Source organism: Lytechinus variegatus, chromosome 1, assembly GCF_018143015.1.
Source record: "Lytechinus variegatus isolate NC3 chromosome 1, Lvar_3.0, whole genome shotgun sequence".
Taxonomy (NCBI): Eukaryota; Metazoa; Echinodermata; class Echinoidea; order Temnopleuroida; family Toxopneustidae; genus Lytechinus; species Lytechinus variegatus.
In genome coordinates, this window is record NC_054740.1 from 42845816 (window position 1) to 42865321 (window position 19506).

A 19506-nucleotide genomic window follows, 5' to 3' on the forward strand; every position below is an offset into this window, starting at 1 on the left:
AAACCGCTGTAAGACCTCACCAATTTTAAGTCTTTCAGTGGTCTTTCAATGGTCTCCGTTCTGTGGAATGGGGGACTAAATTTGCAATAATAATAATAATAAATTTGCAAGCTGGCTGTGTCGGCTAACAAACGCGCGGTCGCCCAGAAACGCTCAGACCGGGGTGGTGTTTCATCAATATTTTCGTCCGACAAGTTGTAAGATCTGACAAGTTTCCTGTATTCTGATTGGTTGAGAAGCATTGTTACCATAGTAACTGTCGGATAAAACATGACTTGTCGGATAAAACGTCCTACAAGTCATGAAACGCTCCCGGACCCGATATCACCAACGCGCGTGAACGCTAGTTACTCGAGCAACATATGGAATCTGGAAATAGCTGTAAAACCGAATAGTTTAAAGAGTTATAGAGGATTGAGTAGTTGCTTATTGGATAAATGAGAAGATGCTAGCTTGAGTCGGCGAATGGAGTGCAGAGCAGGAGTACCTCTATCAACTAATCAAGCCTCTTCTTCAACCTTTTCTGGTTTACTGTCTTTATCAGGACTACGCTCGTTTGAACAAAAAATTACTCGACTATCAACTGTCTACTTCCTCCTATCAATTTCACTTCTTCCTCTATCCATTTTTTTCGAAAACTCCACATGGTGTACCGTCAACCACATCCGCTGTTGGAATGTAATTGTTTTCTTCTAAATAATGTTACATAATGTACATTATGAACTGCCGTAGTTTGTTAGTTCATGATTATTTACAAATGAATATTTCCTGGAATTTGATATTCATCATTTCCTAGTTGTGGTCACATTTTCCCCAGAAAATATGTAAAGAAAAAAGAAGATTTTGAAGGGGTCATCCAAAAGTGCTTCCCAGCCATACAAAACATGCCAAAGGAAACACATAAATCGAGTAATGTTTTTAATTTTCAGAAAAGTTTTAAATTGTTAGACAATAATTAAGCAGGTCATATTTCTTTTTCCTCCAGTTACAAAATATGAAACGTTTTGCCTATGCATGGATAATCAGGGACTCTCTCCAATGCTGAGGTCAGAAATGATTTAAATAGAATGGGGATTTAAGCGCTTATCGTCGTCTGCCACGTCAGAACAGTATGACATTTTGAATTTAAAAAGACATTCATTAGAATGTATTTTGTTTCTGTTGTTACGCTTCTTCTGCTTAATACACTCCTTGAAACTTATGATAATTGTGCTCTCTCGCGTCGTCCGTGTATGTAAATGTACATAAATAAATATTTCTGAAAGGATATTGCATGAAAAATGTAATTTCTGGTATTTTGAGTCAATATAAGCGTATTACGTAATTTAATTGATCAGACACGAAAACCACATTCCGAATTAAGCGATCGTTTTGCGCGTAGATTTTATAGGTTCTCATAAACTCTGAGTATAGTCTTTCGTAGTGAATTCTATGTTTAATTCTCAAGAAATTTATTTTTGAATTCTCTTAGAAACGCAACTTTTAAACTCCATTTTTACAAAAAGTCCTTATCGTGGGGGGGGGGCGTCTCCCGCCCTCTCCCCATCGATCGCTTCGGTATCTCACGCTGTCAAAAATATTGTGCCTCCTTCGGGATTTTGCCCCCCCAAAACTGAAAGTGTTCCGGCGCGTCTGTTTGAGTCCCGTACGACACACAACATTTTTGCCCTTAATTCAGCCATAATCAAATATTTTATTGTTGGTAATCAGTTTTTCACAAGACTACCCACTATAACTTTATTATTTACCAAAAATAAAAGCAATCGGCTAAGAGACTAGAAATTGTTGACAAAATGTCCCGTACGAGACGTATGGAATCGCCCGCAATTTAAAGTTTGACCTAGCGAGGAGCAGAAATTATGCTCGACCATTGGGGTGCTAATTTGATGTTTGACCGGGAGCGCATGAGTGTGTAACATGGGGGATGGGGGGCTGGGCAAATTGAACTTAAACATAGGGGGCATCAACTTGACCCGTTATGAGGGGGCACCAAACTGACCTAAGCTCGAGGGATGGGTGCTTTGGCGCGGATTGGGAGGGGGGCACAGCCGGCTCACCCCCCCCCTTTGAGAGCCACAAAAAGTGGTCGAAAGTACCGTATAAAGTACCTTTTTTAATTTTTTACTTGTCAAATTTTTCTGGACAAAAGTGCCCCCTGGAAATTCCTGGATCCGCACCTGGCTGGTATTTAATAATACAGTAGTCCCTAATATTTTTTATTTAGAAGTGAATGAATGACTCAAAATTGGTCGTATTGCTTCCCATGGCGGCGGAAGCCAAAAAATTTAGGGGGGTCTACCTGGAATTTATGGTTGGACACAGGAAAAAAAATTGACAAGCCAAAAAAATTTTTAGGGGGGACCATAACGGTTTTAAACAATTTTAGGGCGGTCCACCTGAATTTAGGGGGGACGCAGGCAACAAAATTGACAAGCAAAAAAACACCTCAAATTTAGGGGGGACAGGACCCTCGCCCCCCCCCCCCCCCCGCTTCCGTCGCCTATGCTGCCCGACTAAAATAGGTGAATGAAATGCAATAAATGAATCGATCAAAAATCGCTTTGAAAGTGTTTCGAGAGCAGTCACTCCTATGGTTGTCAATTCCTATTCAACTTTAAATGCATGCAGTTAAAATTGTGCAGACAAACTTAAACCTTTTCGTATTATCATTACATCTAACATTAATCGAAATTATTTGATTACTTTCTTTTCTCATTGGGAATATTATTTGAAACGTTTCTAACTGTCGTAAATCTTAATTTTCTAAATTGCCTGTACTTGTTGGAGAAGTACACAATAGGAGCAAAACTTTGTTGTAATATCATGGAAAGATGTAGTTTAAAAGCATGGACATAACTGGGATCTATTGCGTAATTGATTATTTGCCATCAATCGTATTCCTATAGCATCATGACTGAACCTTGATTTTAAATTCCCATCTGCCTCCTCTCTCGCTCTCACCCTCTATTTTTCTCTCTATCCAAAATACCTTCTCTCCAACCTTTCCTCCCAGTCTTTCTCTGCCTCTCTCTCTTTCTCCCATCTTCTTGTCTTCCGATGATGTGAAATGGACACTTCAACATTTCGAGCAATCCACTATCGGTGGCAAATGCTTCCATCTCCCTGCACTAACCGAGATGTGTAGAATTGGAGCGCCATTAGTCAATTCAATTCCTATAAAAGTGACAAATGCTTCCGTTTCCATGGAAATAATACTACGCGGACAAACCTACTTTGATGACGAAAGAGTCCGGTAAGGGGGAGGGGCAATACCAAACATCGAACACCCTAAAAACCTCCACATCAAAACCATAGTCGCTCTTGGACGTTTTAATTAGCGTATGCGGAATGCAAGACCAGCCGTTTTTTCCCTTTTATCACATTTATTGATGTCAGGCGTCCTATTCTTGATATCTAGAATAGCTTTGTTAATATCATTTTGTTAATGATTTTAGTCATTCATATGAAAAATCATTTGTACTTTTAATAAGAGGGAATATTTGAAATCGAGAAACTGGTTTAAGAAACACAGCTGCACATTAGTCTATACGTACGTCGGCACACGCAGGCTAAAACTTTCAGGTGTGATAACCCCTTAAGTGTAAGATACCAATTAGATGCTCTGAGGTACTCTAAACAAAACCTTTGGATTTTGAACACGCTCTTTTTTTTACGGCCCACTAAGACAATAGCATAATTTTGTTGACAATCGATAATTACCAATTCGTTTTATCTTGAATACATTAATCTTTGAATGCGTAACTTGGAACCTGCAGAGAGAACACACCCAAATCATTCCCAAGTCTAACCCACAAAAGACCATTCATTGCCTTTGCATGAACATTGGGCAGGTCTTTCTGCTTTTTCTCGGCGTAAAGATTTATAACTCAAGACGTCTTCATTATCTACTGTGTCCATAATCTCCATATTATCTAATCCAATCGTTCCACATTCGATACTATTTTACAATTTGTGCCAGCTTCCTCGAATAAAGGAAGCGCCTTCTCTTCTCTTCATCTGTTTTATCGAACTTCGAATTCGTGATTGATCTCGGCGCCTATGAAAAGAAGTTCGTTAGACAATGGGTAATACGACGTCGAATGGTAATCTAGAAGCATGGGATATCGTCGTCATCGTCATCCATTTCGTTCTCGTATTCTCCCTAGGGATATGGGTAAGTAAATTTGGAACTGATATTATTGGTTACTTGTAATAGTGAATAATCATAAATTTTATTAGATTCGAAGATATTTTGGAGCAAAATTGAAATTTGAGGCTAATCGTTTAAAGGTATTAGTGAATCACATTCCTTCAAATTCTTTTTTTTTGGTGCAATATCCGTCGGTTCAATCCCACAAGGGCAATTGACAAAATTGTCAACATCGTGACAGGAAGGGCAAAATCCTGCTCTTTTTACTTATTTTTTTTTTGTTGTATCATCACCTTTTAAGGGATAATTTGGACAAAAGTGAAGGGAATATATATATATATTGTTTTATTCATTCTTAATACAAAAGGGTATATAAATAACAACAATATCGATTCCTTTGCCATATTTAAATATAAGAAATTTTACGTTAGATGGGGCACTCCTCAAGGTTCAAGGCTCGGACCCCTCCTCTTTTCCCTCTATTCTAGTAGGCTTTTCTACTCTCGTAACATATCTATTCACTGCCCTGCACATGAAACTCAATTATATATTTCCTTCATCCCAGTTCGGAAACAAAACACTCCTGTTTTGGGCTTTTGAACGCTATCTACATTATCTTTCTAGATTGATGGTGAGACTTAAGTTGAATCTCAACGATATCAAAATCGAGTTTCTTATCATTGGAACACCAAGGCAAGTGTCAAAATCAAACATTAGTTGCGTAACAGTTGGAAGTCTTTAGTCAGGCAGGCAATGGTTGCAGTATCCTTAGCATCTAGTTTACTCACAGAAAGACGTGTAAACTCACATATCCAAGACATGCTAAATAACCTATCATCTATACAAACTTACTCCATATCCGCAAATATTAACAAACATAATTATGTAACGAGGATATGTGTTATTGTTAATACGAGTTGATGAGTTTAGAGGGTAATTCATTCAAGAAGCCAAGGCAAGAGCATTCATCGCACTTTTTTTTTGGTTTGCAAACTTGCCATTATTCTGTGATTGATGCTATGTTTGCAACGAATGCAGTGTTGTACGAGTGACCGTGAAAGTGTTCTGGAGGTTACTTATGACAATAATTAACACACTGATCCATGCATTTGTAACAAGCAAATTAGACTACTTTAATGGATTAATGTTTCTCAGATAAATGAATTACAGCGTGTAGAAGACCCACGTTCCACTCATCCACGTTAGACTCATCTAAAATTCTCCAAGATTATCCCATGTAAGACCCCTACTTCAAGATCTGCACTAAACTGCATTTCGTCAATAAGCGAATTGAATTCGGATGATACTTTTTCTGCACACAAACTGGAATAGTCTCCCTTCCTCAATGAGAAACGCATCATCTGTTACCTTATTCAAAACCAAACTGTAAACCTAAATTTTCAAGACAGTTTTCAATAAACATGATAAATAAGTGACCTTTTTTAATGCACTTTATAGGCTTCCATTATTCTCTTTTCAAATTATGACTTAATTATACATGTATGCTTATATTGACAACATCAATCAGGTTATAATGTCCACACCCTAGCCACCAGCTACCCGTATAGGTTTATTATTTTGACCTGAGAATAATAATTATATTATATTCAAAGACGTGCGCGGGTAAAAAGCACTTATCTATTTCACACCCTTTTTTACTTTCTTTGCTGAAATTTGTATTTTTCCCTCTAAAGGTTTACTGTTTGTTTCAAAGTTGAAATCAAAGTGGTGGGGTTAAGGGTTATGTAATGGGTCATCAATGCATGACACCACCACAACGTCTTGCTCATTCATTATTGGCCTGGGGTGGCTCAACTTGCCCCTATGCTCAACTTACCCCGCCTTCCCCTACCCTTTATTTAACTATTCTTTGTTTTTATGGTTACAAAAGTTATGATACTGTGAATTCCGTCCCAGAAATTATAACTAGCACATCAATGATGTGGAGCTCATCCGGCATCTCGCAACAAAATTTAACACAATTTTTCATTTGAGCCCAGTTGATACTGTAGCGAATTGTATTGGTGACATAAATTGAGGAAACAGAATTAAAATTGATGAAGAAATGACAGAGAAGAAGCAATTTTTGTGATTTCTGAATAAATTTCGTATAAATTAGCATAAATGATATTCTAGTCAAAATTTCTAAATTATTTAAAGAACCTTGGTGAACCTCATGAAGCTCTCAGATAAAACAAAAATATCAAAATCGATCAACAAATAAATACGCTATTTTGTGAGTTTTGAAGAATATCCATAACTTCGCATATTTAATTAATTTCAAAATTCTGTGTACAATTTTCATATCCCAAACCTAGCGCTATTATAATATTGAAATTGATCAACAAATGAAGGAGAAAAGCATTTTTTGTGTGACTTATGAATAACTTTCGCATAAATTAGCATAAATAATTTTCTATTCAAAATTTCGAAATTCTGTGTACAAATTTATGGAATCTCACGTGGCTCTACCAGATGGATGAAAAAAATCAAAATCGGTCAACAAATAAAGAACGAGAGGCATTTTCTGTGATTTATGAATAAATTTTGCATAAATTAGCGTAAATATTTTTCTACTCAAAATTTAAAACTTCAGTGTAGAAGTTTGGTGAACCTCATGAAGCTCTGTCTACCAGTTGGAAGAAAAAAATCAAAATCGGTCAACAAATAAAGAAGAGGCATTCTATGTGATTTTTTTTTAAATACGCATAAATGAGCATAGAAATGTTTCTAGTCAAAGTTTCAAAATTCTGTGTCAAAGTTAAATGAACGCCATGAAGCTCTACCAGATGGAAGCAAAAAAAAAATCAAGAATCGGTCAACAAATAAAGGAGAAGATTGTTTTGTAAATATTGAAAAATGCGCATAAATTAGCATGTCTATTGAGTTTCAAAATTCTGTGTAGAAATTTTGAATCACCACCTAGAGCTATCACATAAAGCAAACAGAACTGAAATCGGACCTGAAATGACGAAGAAGAAGCATTTTGAAATTGTGGACGGACGACAGACGACGGCACCACGCCACGGCATAAGCCTATCTGAGCAACAACAAAACAAAAAAAATAACTATTGTGAATTCAAAAAAGTTATGAGCACTGCCACTGCCTTATTACAGTTTTACTTTTCTTGGAATTTACAGGTTATAGTTAATGTATATGAAAAAGAGGGACTTATTTAAAAACAAAGCTGTATTCATAAGTCCCTTTGTAAATCAATTGTGATTTTGGGGCAATTAAAATTAGAGTAGGAGGAAAAAGATAAATATAATGTAAATAAGTTAAACACATTAAAAATGCCAAAGGTAGATTGTTTTCAGATAAGGTATTGAAATAAAGGTAGTAGAATGATAATTTACTTCGTGCGTGTATACGAAACCGGTTCAATGGCATTGTTTGTTTACCTTATATACGAGAATTATGTCATGGAAAATTATGTACATAAATCGCATGGGTTATGAAATATATTGTGTAATTTAGTGTAGATCGAAGACCTTTAATAGGCTCAAACTCTTAACCCGAAATGATACGGAAAACCATCAACTAAACACTAATTAGTAGATAATGGTCATTGTTGAGACGATTAACAAGATAAAGAGTATAGTCTGGTACAATGTCCGTAACTATTCAAAGGTTTACAATATTTGTTTACCCCCATTCCTTTATCAGTTATTATTACTACCGAAATTGATTTCCCGGTTGTCTGTTCTCCTCCTCATCTCCCTCCCCTGCCTATCCCTGGCCCATCCCACTCCCTTCTTCTCCCCTCCTAGTTAAATTCCTCGTTCCCTCCCACTCCTCACCCCGCCAAGCCCATCCTCCTCCCTCCCTCCTCTCCAATCTTCATCCTTTCCTACGCCTCCTCTAGTCCCTCTCAATAGCCAACCCATTCTACCTTATCCTCAACTACCCCCTTCTTCCTCCTCTCCCAAACCTCGCCCCTTCCACCCCCCTTACCCCCACATTCTCCTCCCCATCATTTTCATGAATATTATGACTATCATTTTAAAGCTTCAGTTTTATCATGCGTGACGTAGATATTCCTGATTTTTAAGAAAAAAAATCAGCCTACTGACCATGAATAGGTAGGAGTGCAAATCGTTATTAAAGGGAAAGAAGGTTCCAATTCATGTGCTAAGTTGTGAACTCTACAAACTTCGTGTTAAATATATCGTAGCTAACAGCAAAATGATATCTAACAAAATATTAAAAATGTACAGAACACTGGAAATTTATTGAATTGTTGCTATAATATGGATTAATCAAATTTGATATTAATCCAATTATATTGAAGCCTACGTGGTTTCTAGCATTTGGACAATGTTTTATCCAGAAAGTTTACTACGCAGTGTGTATTGAGATTATTCAACACATTTTGCGTAAGTTTTAGGTGTTGCATTTTGTTACTATTTTATTTTCTTGGAAAGCCAAACATCTTAGTCCGCAATACTGGTTAAATGTGCTTAGAATCTCAGGCCAACCCGGTGTTTTCAAGCAGATTATACAATTTCCCTGTATTTATTTTCCTTTATGTAAACATTTTGTGGCGGATTTTGACATGTTGAATTTAGACAGCCTTTGCGCGAACACGAACACCTATATACATATACGTCGCTACCAATATACAAACAATTTTCAAAAGATTTTTCTCCTTTTTGTCTGGCATGTTCATGGTACCAACACAGGCGTCAACTCATTATTTGATACGACGTGTATAAGCGCCCATACATTCGTAATTCCGAAGCTTCGTTATTCCGAAGATTTGTATTTCCAAAGGTTCGTTAATCCGAAAACTAAATGAGGTTCGTAATTCCGAAGGTTCGTCAGTCTGAAAACGAAATGAGGTTCGTAATTTTGAAGGTTCGTCAATCCGAAAACGAAATGAGGTTCGTAATTTTGAAGATTCGTAAATTCGAAAATTAAACAAGGTTCGTATTTCCGAAAATGAAATTAATTCATTTTGGTAACAAAAACGGTGTTGTCATTACAAGATAACACGATATTATGCAATAATAGTAATAACGAACGATGATGCATGCGTGTGTTGTGGCCAAAGCATGCATTGCATCATGAATAGGCGCCCGGATCAAGCATAGGCTCAATTTCGATTTTATCTGAGCAATTGCTGCCTAAGCAAATGGTTTCATTTTTCGGATTAACGAACCTTTGGAAGAACGAATCTTATTTTGTTTTCGGATTAACGAACCTTATTTCGTTTTCGGATTATCGAACATTCGGAACAACGAACCTTATTTCGTTTTAGGATTATCGAACCTTCCGAATAACAAATTAATGTTCGGATTAACGAACCCTTTTTCGTTTTCGGATTAACGAACATCGAGGTCTCTGCAATTTACGTGTTTCGGAATTAGGAACCTTCGGAATTACAAAGTGTAACCGTATAAGCGGACGCGTCGTGGTGTATAGCAGTTCTGACTCTCGCCTTGCAATCAGAGGGTCGTGTGCTCGATTCCCACCATGGTCTATCCATCCACAATCAATCCACACTTTGCCACTCTCACTCCAGGGGGGCGTTTCATGAAAGGACTTGTTGGACATTTTTCTCCGACAAGTACCAGTTTATCCGACAGTTACCATAGGAACAGTGCCTTTCAGCCAATCAGGATCAATGAAAGATGTCAGATCTGACAACTTGTCGGATGAAAATATTGATGAAACGCTCCCCAGGTGTTAAATGGTTCTGCTCCGCAATAAAATATTAATCCACATTCATATACACTCCTGTCAGATTTTTAGCTTTGTCCAACTCTGGTATTCTTATATTCCCAAATCAACAAGGCGTATGGTAATGGTGCTTTGCACATGCTGGGGGCATTTCATCAACATTTTGGCGTCCGAAAACTTGTCAGATCTAACAGTTTTTCTTAAATTCGATTGGCTTAGAAGCATTGGTACTATGGTAACTGTCGGATAAAGCAGAACTTGCGGGATTAAACGTCCAACAAGTCCTTTCTTGAACATGTTGAAACGCAGCTCCGCTTGTCCATCTCCATCTCTCTGGAATGATCTCCATTTGGTTGTACGAGACTGCACATAGCTTGATATTACAGGGGCCGCGGAAAGGTTTTGAAAGTAGGGGCAGGGGGGCTGTTCATGCAAAAATCATAATCAGGTGATAATTTTTACGTTTTGGCAAACGGTTTTAGAAAAAAGTGCGGGCGGCCCCTAAAATAAACTAAACCCGTGGACACACTATTGAAATTGCCAACTTCAACCCTGGATTTAACACTTCATCCTACCCTAAACCTAACTCTAAATCTAATATAAAACCCTATTGCAACCCTAACCCAACCCTATATCTTAATAATGATATAATTATGAGGCCCCAATTAAATTATCAAGTTGCCAATTCAATGGTGCACTATATATTACCCCGGCTGTATCTCTATAGCTGCTATAAAGGCGCTTGTTGCATTCAAGGAATCAATCCTGCCGGGTATCCATGGCTGGGATTCGAACACAGGTCCCTCTGATTGAAAAACGAGATTCGTAACCACTAGACCACGGCGCCTCCTTAGAGGAACACCCGGAGCAACTGTCGCGGTAACAAAAGTCGTGTTACCGGTCTAACAACACTTAAGAGTTTCATTTTTAATACCATATGTTATATATGATAATTTAAGCTATTTAGCTTTCAGCAAGAAAATCACAAACCAAATCTTTAAATTATATTTAAGAATAGTTAATTAAACAGTTAAAATTGTGCTACATATCATAAATAAGAACAATGTATGCAACTGTTTTTACTGTCAGTGTTTTGAACCAGCATAGACGTTGTACATGTATCATATCTCTCCAGGAGGCAATAGGTTAATATCATTGGTAGATTTCTGACTTGAGCCCGGGAGGTCATTTTTTGTGTTTTCGTTAGTACTTATGCGCCCGACACGAGAGGGCTGTTTTGGAGGGTTTGAATCGGACTACAAATCTTGGACTTCAGTCTTGCCTCAATTTTTAATTTAAAAAAAGAAGATTATCTTTGTAAAATCGTCCTTGGTGAGAATCGAGCCTGTGTCAATGAACGTGACTGCAGGATTGGCTTGACTGATTGCGCCACACCAATCGAGCTGAAATGAGTCGAAAATTACGCTATATACTTTTCTTGTCCATGTTGTCCGTGAAGATCCATGAGGCGTATATAGTCTAAGTAAATAAACCGTATTATATCGTCATTCCCATCCCATGGACTTAGTGCTCGCGAGGTTATCATTTAAAAGGCGTGTCAGGGAGTCAGTCGCTGAATCATTCACTGAATCAGCAACAAATACAGGTCCATTGAATTCAAATTGAAATGAATAAATAAAACACCAATACAGAAACGGTGAAAAGGAATGCGGAAATTGTCGTAATTAAACTAAATTCAATTTAATTTAATAATCTTGTAAAGCGTGAAGGTGTTGACATCAATGAAACGTGGTATGAATTTACTAAATAATAAAAGACATTTATAGCGCGAGTATTTTGGAATAATGTACTATTTTGGTACAAAAAGGGTAATTAGCATGGTAAGTATTAACCGTTAATGTTTAGATTCGAAAATATGACATTATTAATTATGAGAGACAACTAGCGAGCGATCATTGAGGCATATACCCACGTCCTGGCGAAATATTTTGGTAGTTATGACACTGAAAGTCCTCTCAAACCAACCTTAATGAACTCCGATGCTAAATTGCGATTAATTCCAAAGCTTTTGAACTGAAGTGTCGTTTATGACAAAAAGAAAAGTATGAGGTCAATAATGACTTGTTGATTTGATAATGAAAATGATGAATTGTGCATGTTGGGTGTGGCACAGAACAAGAGAATAAAATTATAGCAACGTAATATACACTATCTTATGAAGATGATAACATGTTATCATAGAGAAAATACTATTGGACTGGGATCGGGCGGAGAGTGTTGGTTTAGATAATGTAGAGAAGTTCAATTGGATAGACATATAAGAGAGAAACGTACGGGAGGGGATAAGAAGATTGCAAAAAAAGATAAAGAAGAAGTAGTAGTAGAAGTAGTAGTAGTATAGTAGTAGTAGTAGTAGAAGTAGTAGTAGTAGTAGTAGTAGTAGTAGTAGTAGTAGTAGTAGTAGTAGTAGTAGAAGAAGAAGAAGAAGAACATGAAGAAGAAGAAGGAGGAGGAGGAGGAGGAGGAGGAGAATAATAATAATAATAAGAAGAAGAAGAAGAAGCAGAGAAGAAGAAGAAGAACTTCTAACATGTCTAAGGAGATCTGAAATACAAAAATAACGGTAGCTATAATGGGATTCTGGGATGACTAATTACACAGGCTTTTGACATTAGCTAAACAAAACCACTCATTATTTCATGTATGGTTGACATAAGTGTTTCATTTCCTGGGTGATACTCAATTCTGTTTACAACACTAATTCACTTAATTTTGTAAGCATCTTTCGTCAAGACATTGCCAAATACTGGAGTTGGGGGCTTAACACTACTCAAAAATGTTTGTTTAACATACAAGAAAGTGGAGAGTGCAGTTGACCGCCCTCTGACTTTACCCAGCCATGCCAGCTGGCTGAAATGAAATTGTACATTTAAACAACTCCAAGTAACTTTGGAATTCATTTGGAAAAAAAAGAATAACCATTGTTCATCATTATCATGCATGTTATGAAAGAATGTTTCATCCAGTGGCAAAATGAGTCAAACATTTTGAGGGGCACAGCACGGCACATGGAGAAACAGTTTGAAAAAAAAAGAGTGAGTGACTGAAACTGTCGAGCTTTTTACAAATAAAAATCTAATTTTGTGATGTGATTTATCCATAATAATGATTGCTTCTTGTATTAGAAAAAAAAATCTTTAAGTACACAAGGGCTCCTTGATGATGAAACCAATCGAGCTTTGATAATCAAAACACCATTATTTTTGAGAACCCTCCCACCCCCACGCGCTTAGTTTCATTTCTTACTATTCATAAACTCAAATAATTTCAATCTACACAGATATACTTAAAAAAAAAACCGAAAAGAGTAGCTTCTATTAGCCACAATCTGGCGAATCATCTATCAACTCATTGGTTCTAATCGACAGTGAGTGACTGAAACTGTTGAGCTTTTTACAAATAAAAATCTAATTTTGTGATAGATTTTGACGCAATATTCAGAAATTAGTATTTTTTACCATTGTATCTTCTTTCTTTTCTCTCTCACACACTTGTGCGTGTGGACACAGGGGCGTAAAATTTAATTAATAAAATAAATGGGGGTAATATTTAATTATTGCTACAAAATAAAGATACCTCAAAAATGCATTACTTTGGTACAATTTATATTCTGCACTCCATACGCAAAAAAAGATAACCAAATTAGTTTGGGCAAGTGACGACAATCTATATAATGACAAACGTCTAAAATGATTAACAAATAGTTTAGTAGGATAAGTAGTTTTATCCACCATAGTTTTTATTTAATTTCAGGGCTAACGTCACATCTTGGTTATTATATACAATGTAAGGTTTTGATTCAGAAACTGAAATGACTTTAAATCATACTCCACGATGTTTCTACATAAAAAAACGAATCAGACGATAAATAAGTCTGTGGCGAGCTTTTCCGTTGACGTGAAAACGCCATGGAATATCATTATTAGCAGTAAGTTCTGATTTTTGGATTCATAATTTTCAATTTGTTAAGCTCAGACCGAATTAATGATAACCTTCATCGTATTTCATCAAAGTATATCGTCTATGATTTACACTGGTTTTCAAAAAATGGATAAGCCATTGACATGTAGCGGAGAGCGAGGTGGACTTGGGGAGGGGTTGTAAATCGTGCTTGAATACCGGAAAGCAAGGAAAGTCAATAACAAATTACATACTATCAGTAATGCTCTCTCCCTTATCAATCTTATCCATATTAAAGGAGAATGAAACCATTGGAACAAGATAGCTTGTGTGAATACATAAAAATCAAAGAAACAGATCAACAAAAGTTTGAAAAAAAATCGGACAAATAACGAGAAAGATATGAGCATTTGAATATTGCGATCACTAATGCTATGGAGATAGCAAATTGGCAATGCAACAAAGATGTGTGATGTCACTTGTGAACAACTCTCCCCATTACTTTAGTATATATTTCACTTGAATTGCCTCTTTTATCACATCTATCCATAGATCATGTGTTCTTTCTACATGAGGGCATGTAATACATATTTTTTAAGAATACATCATGGATAGAGAGTTTGTATCATCATAAGAAAAAGCAAAAAGAGACATTTTGAGGGTATTTTATAGTCCACCAAAGGGAAAGTTGTTCATCAGTGACATCACACATCCTTGTTGCATTGCCAATGGGAGGATCTCCATAGCATTAGTGATTGCAATATTAAAATGCTCATAACTTTCTCATTATTTGTCCGATTTTTCTCAAACTTTCCTTATTCTTATTCTTTGTGTTCCAAAGGTTTCATTCCCCTTTAATAATGATTGCTTCTTGTATTAGAAAACAAATCTTTAAGAACACAAGGGCTCCTTGATGCTGAACCAATCAAGCTTTGATAATCAAAACACCATTATTTTTTAAGAACCCTCCCTACCCCACGCGCTTAGTTTCACTTCTTACTATTCATAAACTCAAAAAATTTCAATCTACAAATATATACTCTAAAAAAAAACCGAAAAGAGTAGCTTCTATCGCATACATTCGTAATTCCGAAGGTTCGGATATAATTCCGAAGCTTCGTTATTCCGAAGGCTCGGATATTCCAAAGGTTCGAGATTCCGAAGGTTCGTATTTCCGAAGGTTCTTAATTCCGAAGGTTCGTTAGTCCGAAAACGAAATGAGGTTCGTATTTCCGAAGGTTCGGTAATCCAAAAACGAAATGAGGTTCGTAATTCCGAAGGTCCGTTAGTCCGAAAACTAAATGATTAACGAACCTTATTTCGTTTTCGGTCTAACGAACCTTCGGAACAACGAACCCTCTTTCGTTTTCGGATTAACGAACCTTCGGAACATCGAACCTTATCTCGTTTTCGGAATATCGAACCTTCGGAATAACGCCACAAATGTTCGGATCAACGAACCCTTTTACGTTTTCGGATTAACGAATATCGAGGTATAGACAATTTACGTGTATCGGAATTACGAACCTTCGGAATAAAGAACCTTCGGAATTACGAAGTGTAACCTTTTCTATTAGCCACAATCTGGCGAATCATCTATCAACACATTGGTTCTAATCGACTCGGTAGTATTTACATGCATACATACATTCGTAATTCCAAAGCTTCGTTATTCCTAAGGTTCGTATTTCCTAAGGTTCGTAAGTCCGAAAACGAAATGAGCTTCGTAATTCGATGTAAGTTGAGATGTTCCGAAGGTTCGTTAGTCCGAAAACGAATTAAGGTTCGTTGTTCCGAAGGTTCGTTAGTCCGAAATGAAAGAAGGTTCGTTAATCATTACGTTTTCGGACTAACGAACCTTCGGAACATCGAACCTTATATCGTTTTCGGATTATCAAACCTTCGGAATAACCCCACAAATGTTCGGATTAACGAACCCTTTTACGTTTTCGGATTAACGAACATCGAGGTATAGGCAATTTACGTGTTTCGGAATTACGAACCTTCGGAATAAAGAACCTTCGGAATTATGAACCTTCAGAATTACGAACCTTCGGAATTACGAAGTGTAACCGTATTTACACTCTAAAATATGAAGTGCTAATTTAGCACTTAATGTCCTTGCATAGTGACTGCACTTACGTGGAGCGTTGAGGTCCAGTGGATTAGTCTTCGGACTTTGAAACAGAGGGTCGTGGGTTCGAATCTCAGCCATGGCATAATTTCCTTCAGCAAGAAACTGATCCACATTGTGCTGCACTCAACCCAGGTGAGGTAAATGGGTATCGATAGGAAGTAATTCCTCAAAAAGCTGTGTGCGCTATGAACGCCTAGCTTAACCGGGTAACATAGGAGCGCCTTGAGCACCTAACAAGGTGGATATGTGCGCAATATAAATACCATATATTCTATATATTATTATTATATTATATTACTTTAAGTGCAGACTTTCCAGTTCAAATTTGAATGACTAAATCAGCAGTCACTATACAAGGACATTAAGTGCTGAATTATAACTTCATTTTTTAGTGTGTACCTCTTCAGATTACCATGAAAAATAGATATTTGATAAGGCCATCATGCAGGGTCCCGTCTTACAAAGAGTTGTGATTGATCCCAACATATACCCAGTAATGGAAATCCATCAGTGTCATAATTTTTCACTTATTAAGAAATCGGCACAAACGTTCCTTGTTAATGAAGAGGGGCACACAGCACTGCCAAGGCAAGGATGCACAACTGTAAAAACTGAAGAGCTAATTTAGCACTTACAGTGCTTGTATGGTGACTGCACTATGAGTGCTGATATTCTAGTTCAAATTTAAACTAGAAAATCCGCGCTCGTAGTGCAGTCACTATACAAGCACTGTAAGTGCTAAATTATATAGCACATCATTTTTTACAGTCTTATGAATATACATCAATCATGTATTAAGAAAACTTTTTTTTACATACATATGCATTTTAGATGTAGGTGTTGCTGGCTTAACATAGTTGTGGTTGATGGGATCAATCTTTGTAAGACGGGACTCAGATGCTGCCTACTTCTGTTTGCTGATTCACATGCCTTTAACACGGGATGAACTCGTGGTTTCATCTTAAAGGACGACAGACCTTTGCTCCCTCGCTCTAGAACTATCCCGATTCTGTTTGCTAAATCATTTCTCCCTATCTTTAATAGAGTATTTACCCAATAATAGATATACCCCGTCTCATAATTATCATCGTTATAACTGGATTAATATCGGTCACGGGCGATAAAAAAAATCCCCCACCCTCTAGGTGTCTTTTTTAATGATAAATTTCACTTTATGGGCTGAATCAAAAGTAAATGGTAATTTTTACGATTTTGTGCACGAGAACCGGTTCCGATGCCCCTGTTATGGATTTATAATAAATTGATTCATGTATTCTATTTAACCAATATTACACATTGAATTGTAGCGATTTATTTGAAGATCATTTTAGAATGAAATGACATTTGAGGTCCAAATCAATATAATCTATAAAGTATTCGGTATAGCTCCTTTTCCTTCATGATTTGTTCCGACAGATTGTCATGTCGGTCACTCAAAAGTGATAAGATTTCAAAGGATACCAGTTGAGCAATAAAAAAAGTCAAAGTTTACCGGGCTAATTATTTAACATTGTGGCCTGATTTGCATATACAGTGCGTATCAAAAAAAGTTTACACTTTGAAAAAGCCCTGGGAATTAAAAAATATACAACATGTGGGTAATTCATGGGTTTGTGTCTCATCTATCCAATGAAAGTAAAAGTTTTGACTGAATGTTACACTTGAGTGAGCACTGTCCATTTTTGTAATGCTCGCAGAAATCTCTTTGCGCAGAAATGCTCGTTTTCACGCTGGGTCAAGAGGAAAGGGCGAAATCAAACCAAGGACCTATACCATCATGACTATGATGAAACTTATCGTGCGAAACATTTCTCATACATTTCCATTGCGCTTTTAGTCAATTGAAATAAAATGGATACATTTAAGCATTCTGTAACAATTTTGCCACTCAAATTAAAATTTCAACACTTTGGTAGTAGGTCCATGATCAGACATCTCCAGCATTTCTTAACAAAAAACTTCTATCATTTAAAGTGGGTTTACATTTCATTTTTCACTTAATACTTGTTTCTCCACACTTTTTCCAAGCTTGACAATGATTAACAAAATGAAAATCAAGACTTAGCAATTTCATGTAAATCACAGCTCAGTGTAAAGCAAATATGGTCACGATGGCGTCGGTGTCCGTGGGGGAGTGGGGTGGGGCGCAATGCATTCTTCAAAGTGTTTGGGCAAGGAAAAAAGTTAAAAAGGTGAAAGATATCTTCAAATCATTTTTAAGGTCTACTTTTATTCACATAACTATTTCAAAGTTCTGCGCATATCAATTTCCACTAAATTTTCAAAAGTAAGTGGTGCTCACTCAAGCGGAAATATTTTCCGACAGTTATATCGTCATTTGCTTAAATAGATCTGTACCAATGTTAGAACGTGGATAAATCTTCAAGATATTACAAATGTATAATGTTAAAAGATTTGTTTTATAAGTGTAAGCTTTTTGATACGAACTGTAGAGGGTCAAACATTATATAGCAGTAAGACATGACAGACCTCTCAAATTAACCCCTCGACCAAATAAAAGTCCCAGTTATAGGATTAATAGTATTAAACTAATCGAGATAAAAAATGTAAGTAATACGTTTGTATTCCAAAGTGGTTTATGTTCGATATTCGAAGTTCCGACGGATCAGAAAAATCTCACGTAAAACGCCTTTGCAGGTCCTAACCATTGCATCGAACTGAAGACACACGTTTGATTAGTATTTCAAATATTATCGCCTGTCTTCTGAGACTTTTGGGTGTATGTCTAACTGTTGGCCTACTGAAAGGTCTATAGTCTAACTGATGCATACCTGTTCCAAGTTCAAAAAGTCAGCGATTCAAAATACTTAAGACTATTGATCTGATAGAAGTGGTACTTCTGCTAACCCTATACAGCAATGACAAAAGACTTTATCTATGTGTCGTACATTTTGAACGTTATCACAATCATGACAATTATTTTTTTCGAGGCTCTGATCAATTAATCCGACAATGAATCAACAGAATTACAAGGGCAACAGTAAATATTACATGATGATCATTCGAGAGGATAACTGAGTTTCCCACACCCACTGATCAAATGCCAAGAAGTACGGAGTTCACAATATCCCTAATAATTTGGTCCCTGTACTGTATCATCAGCACGTGAACTGATCATTACTGTTCTTTAAACAAATTGATAATTTGTGTTTTATGTTCATTTGTATAATACATTTATGTTATAGCATAGTGTTGAACTTGACTTTAAAATGAACGCAGAAACTTCCGCAAAAAAATAATGATTAAAGTTTAAGGGTTGATATGAATTCCCAATCTCCGCAAGACAGCAATCACAAAATACATGTGTTCGATGATGAGGGTATAGACTTCAGTTACTTTGAATAAAATGTATTATGCTACACTCACACTAATGATACTGACTACAGACCTATCAAAGCTATTACGCTGTACAGTATATCATTAGTGACATATCGATAGGTCTGCAGGGGTCCGTTTCATAAAGAGTTGCAACTTTGCCATTATGGCAACTACCATGATAACACTGATTCTGATTGGCTACTGAGCCATGTTGCCATGGTAGTTGCCATAATCGCAAAGTTACATCAATTGCAACTCTTTATGCGACGGGCCTCT

General features: G+C 36.7%; 1 protein-coding gene across 1 annotated transcript in view; it reads left to right on the top strand.

Annotated features, from left to right (window-relative positions):
- The first annotated feature begins 3644 nt into the window (after nt 1-3644).
- LOC121414586 (sodium/glucose cotransporter 4-like) overlaps nt 3645-19506 on the top strand; it is a 34983-nt gene continuing 19121 nt past the window's right edge. Inside the window, exon 1 of the mRNA XM_041607773.1 lies at nt 3645-4174. Coding sequence (XP_041463707.1) covers nt 4082-4174 — 93 coding nt within the window. The 5' untranslated portion in view covers nt 3645-4081. The remainder of the gene's footprint in view (nt 4175-19506) is intronic.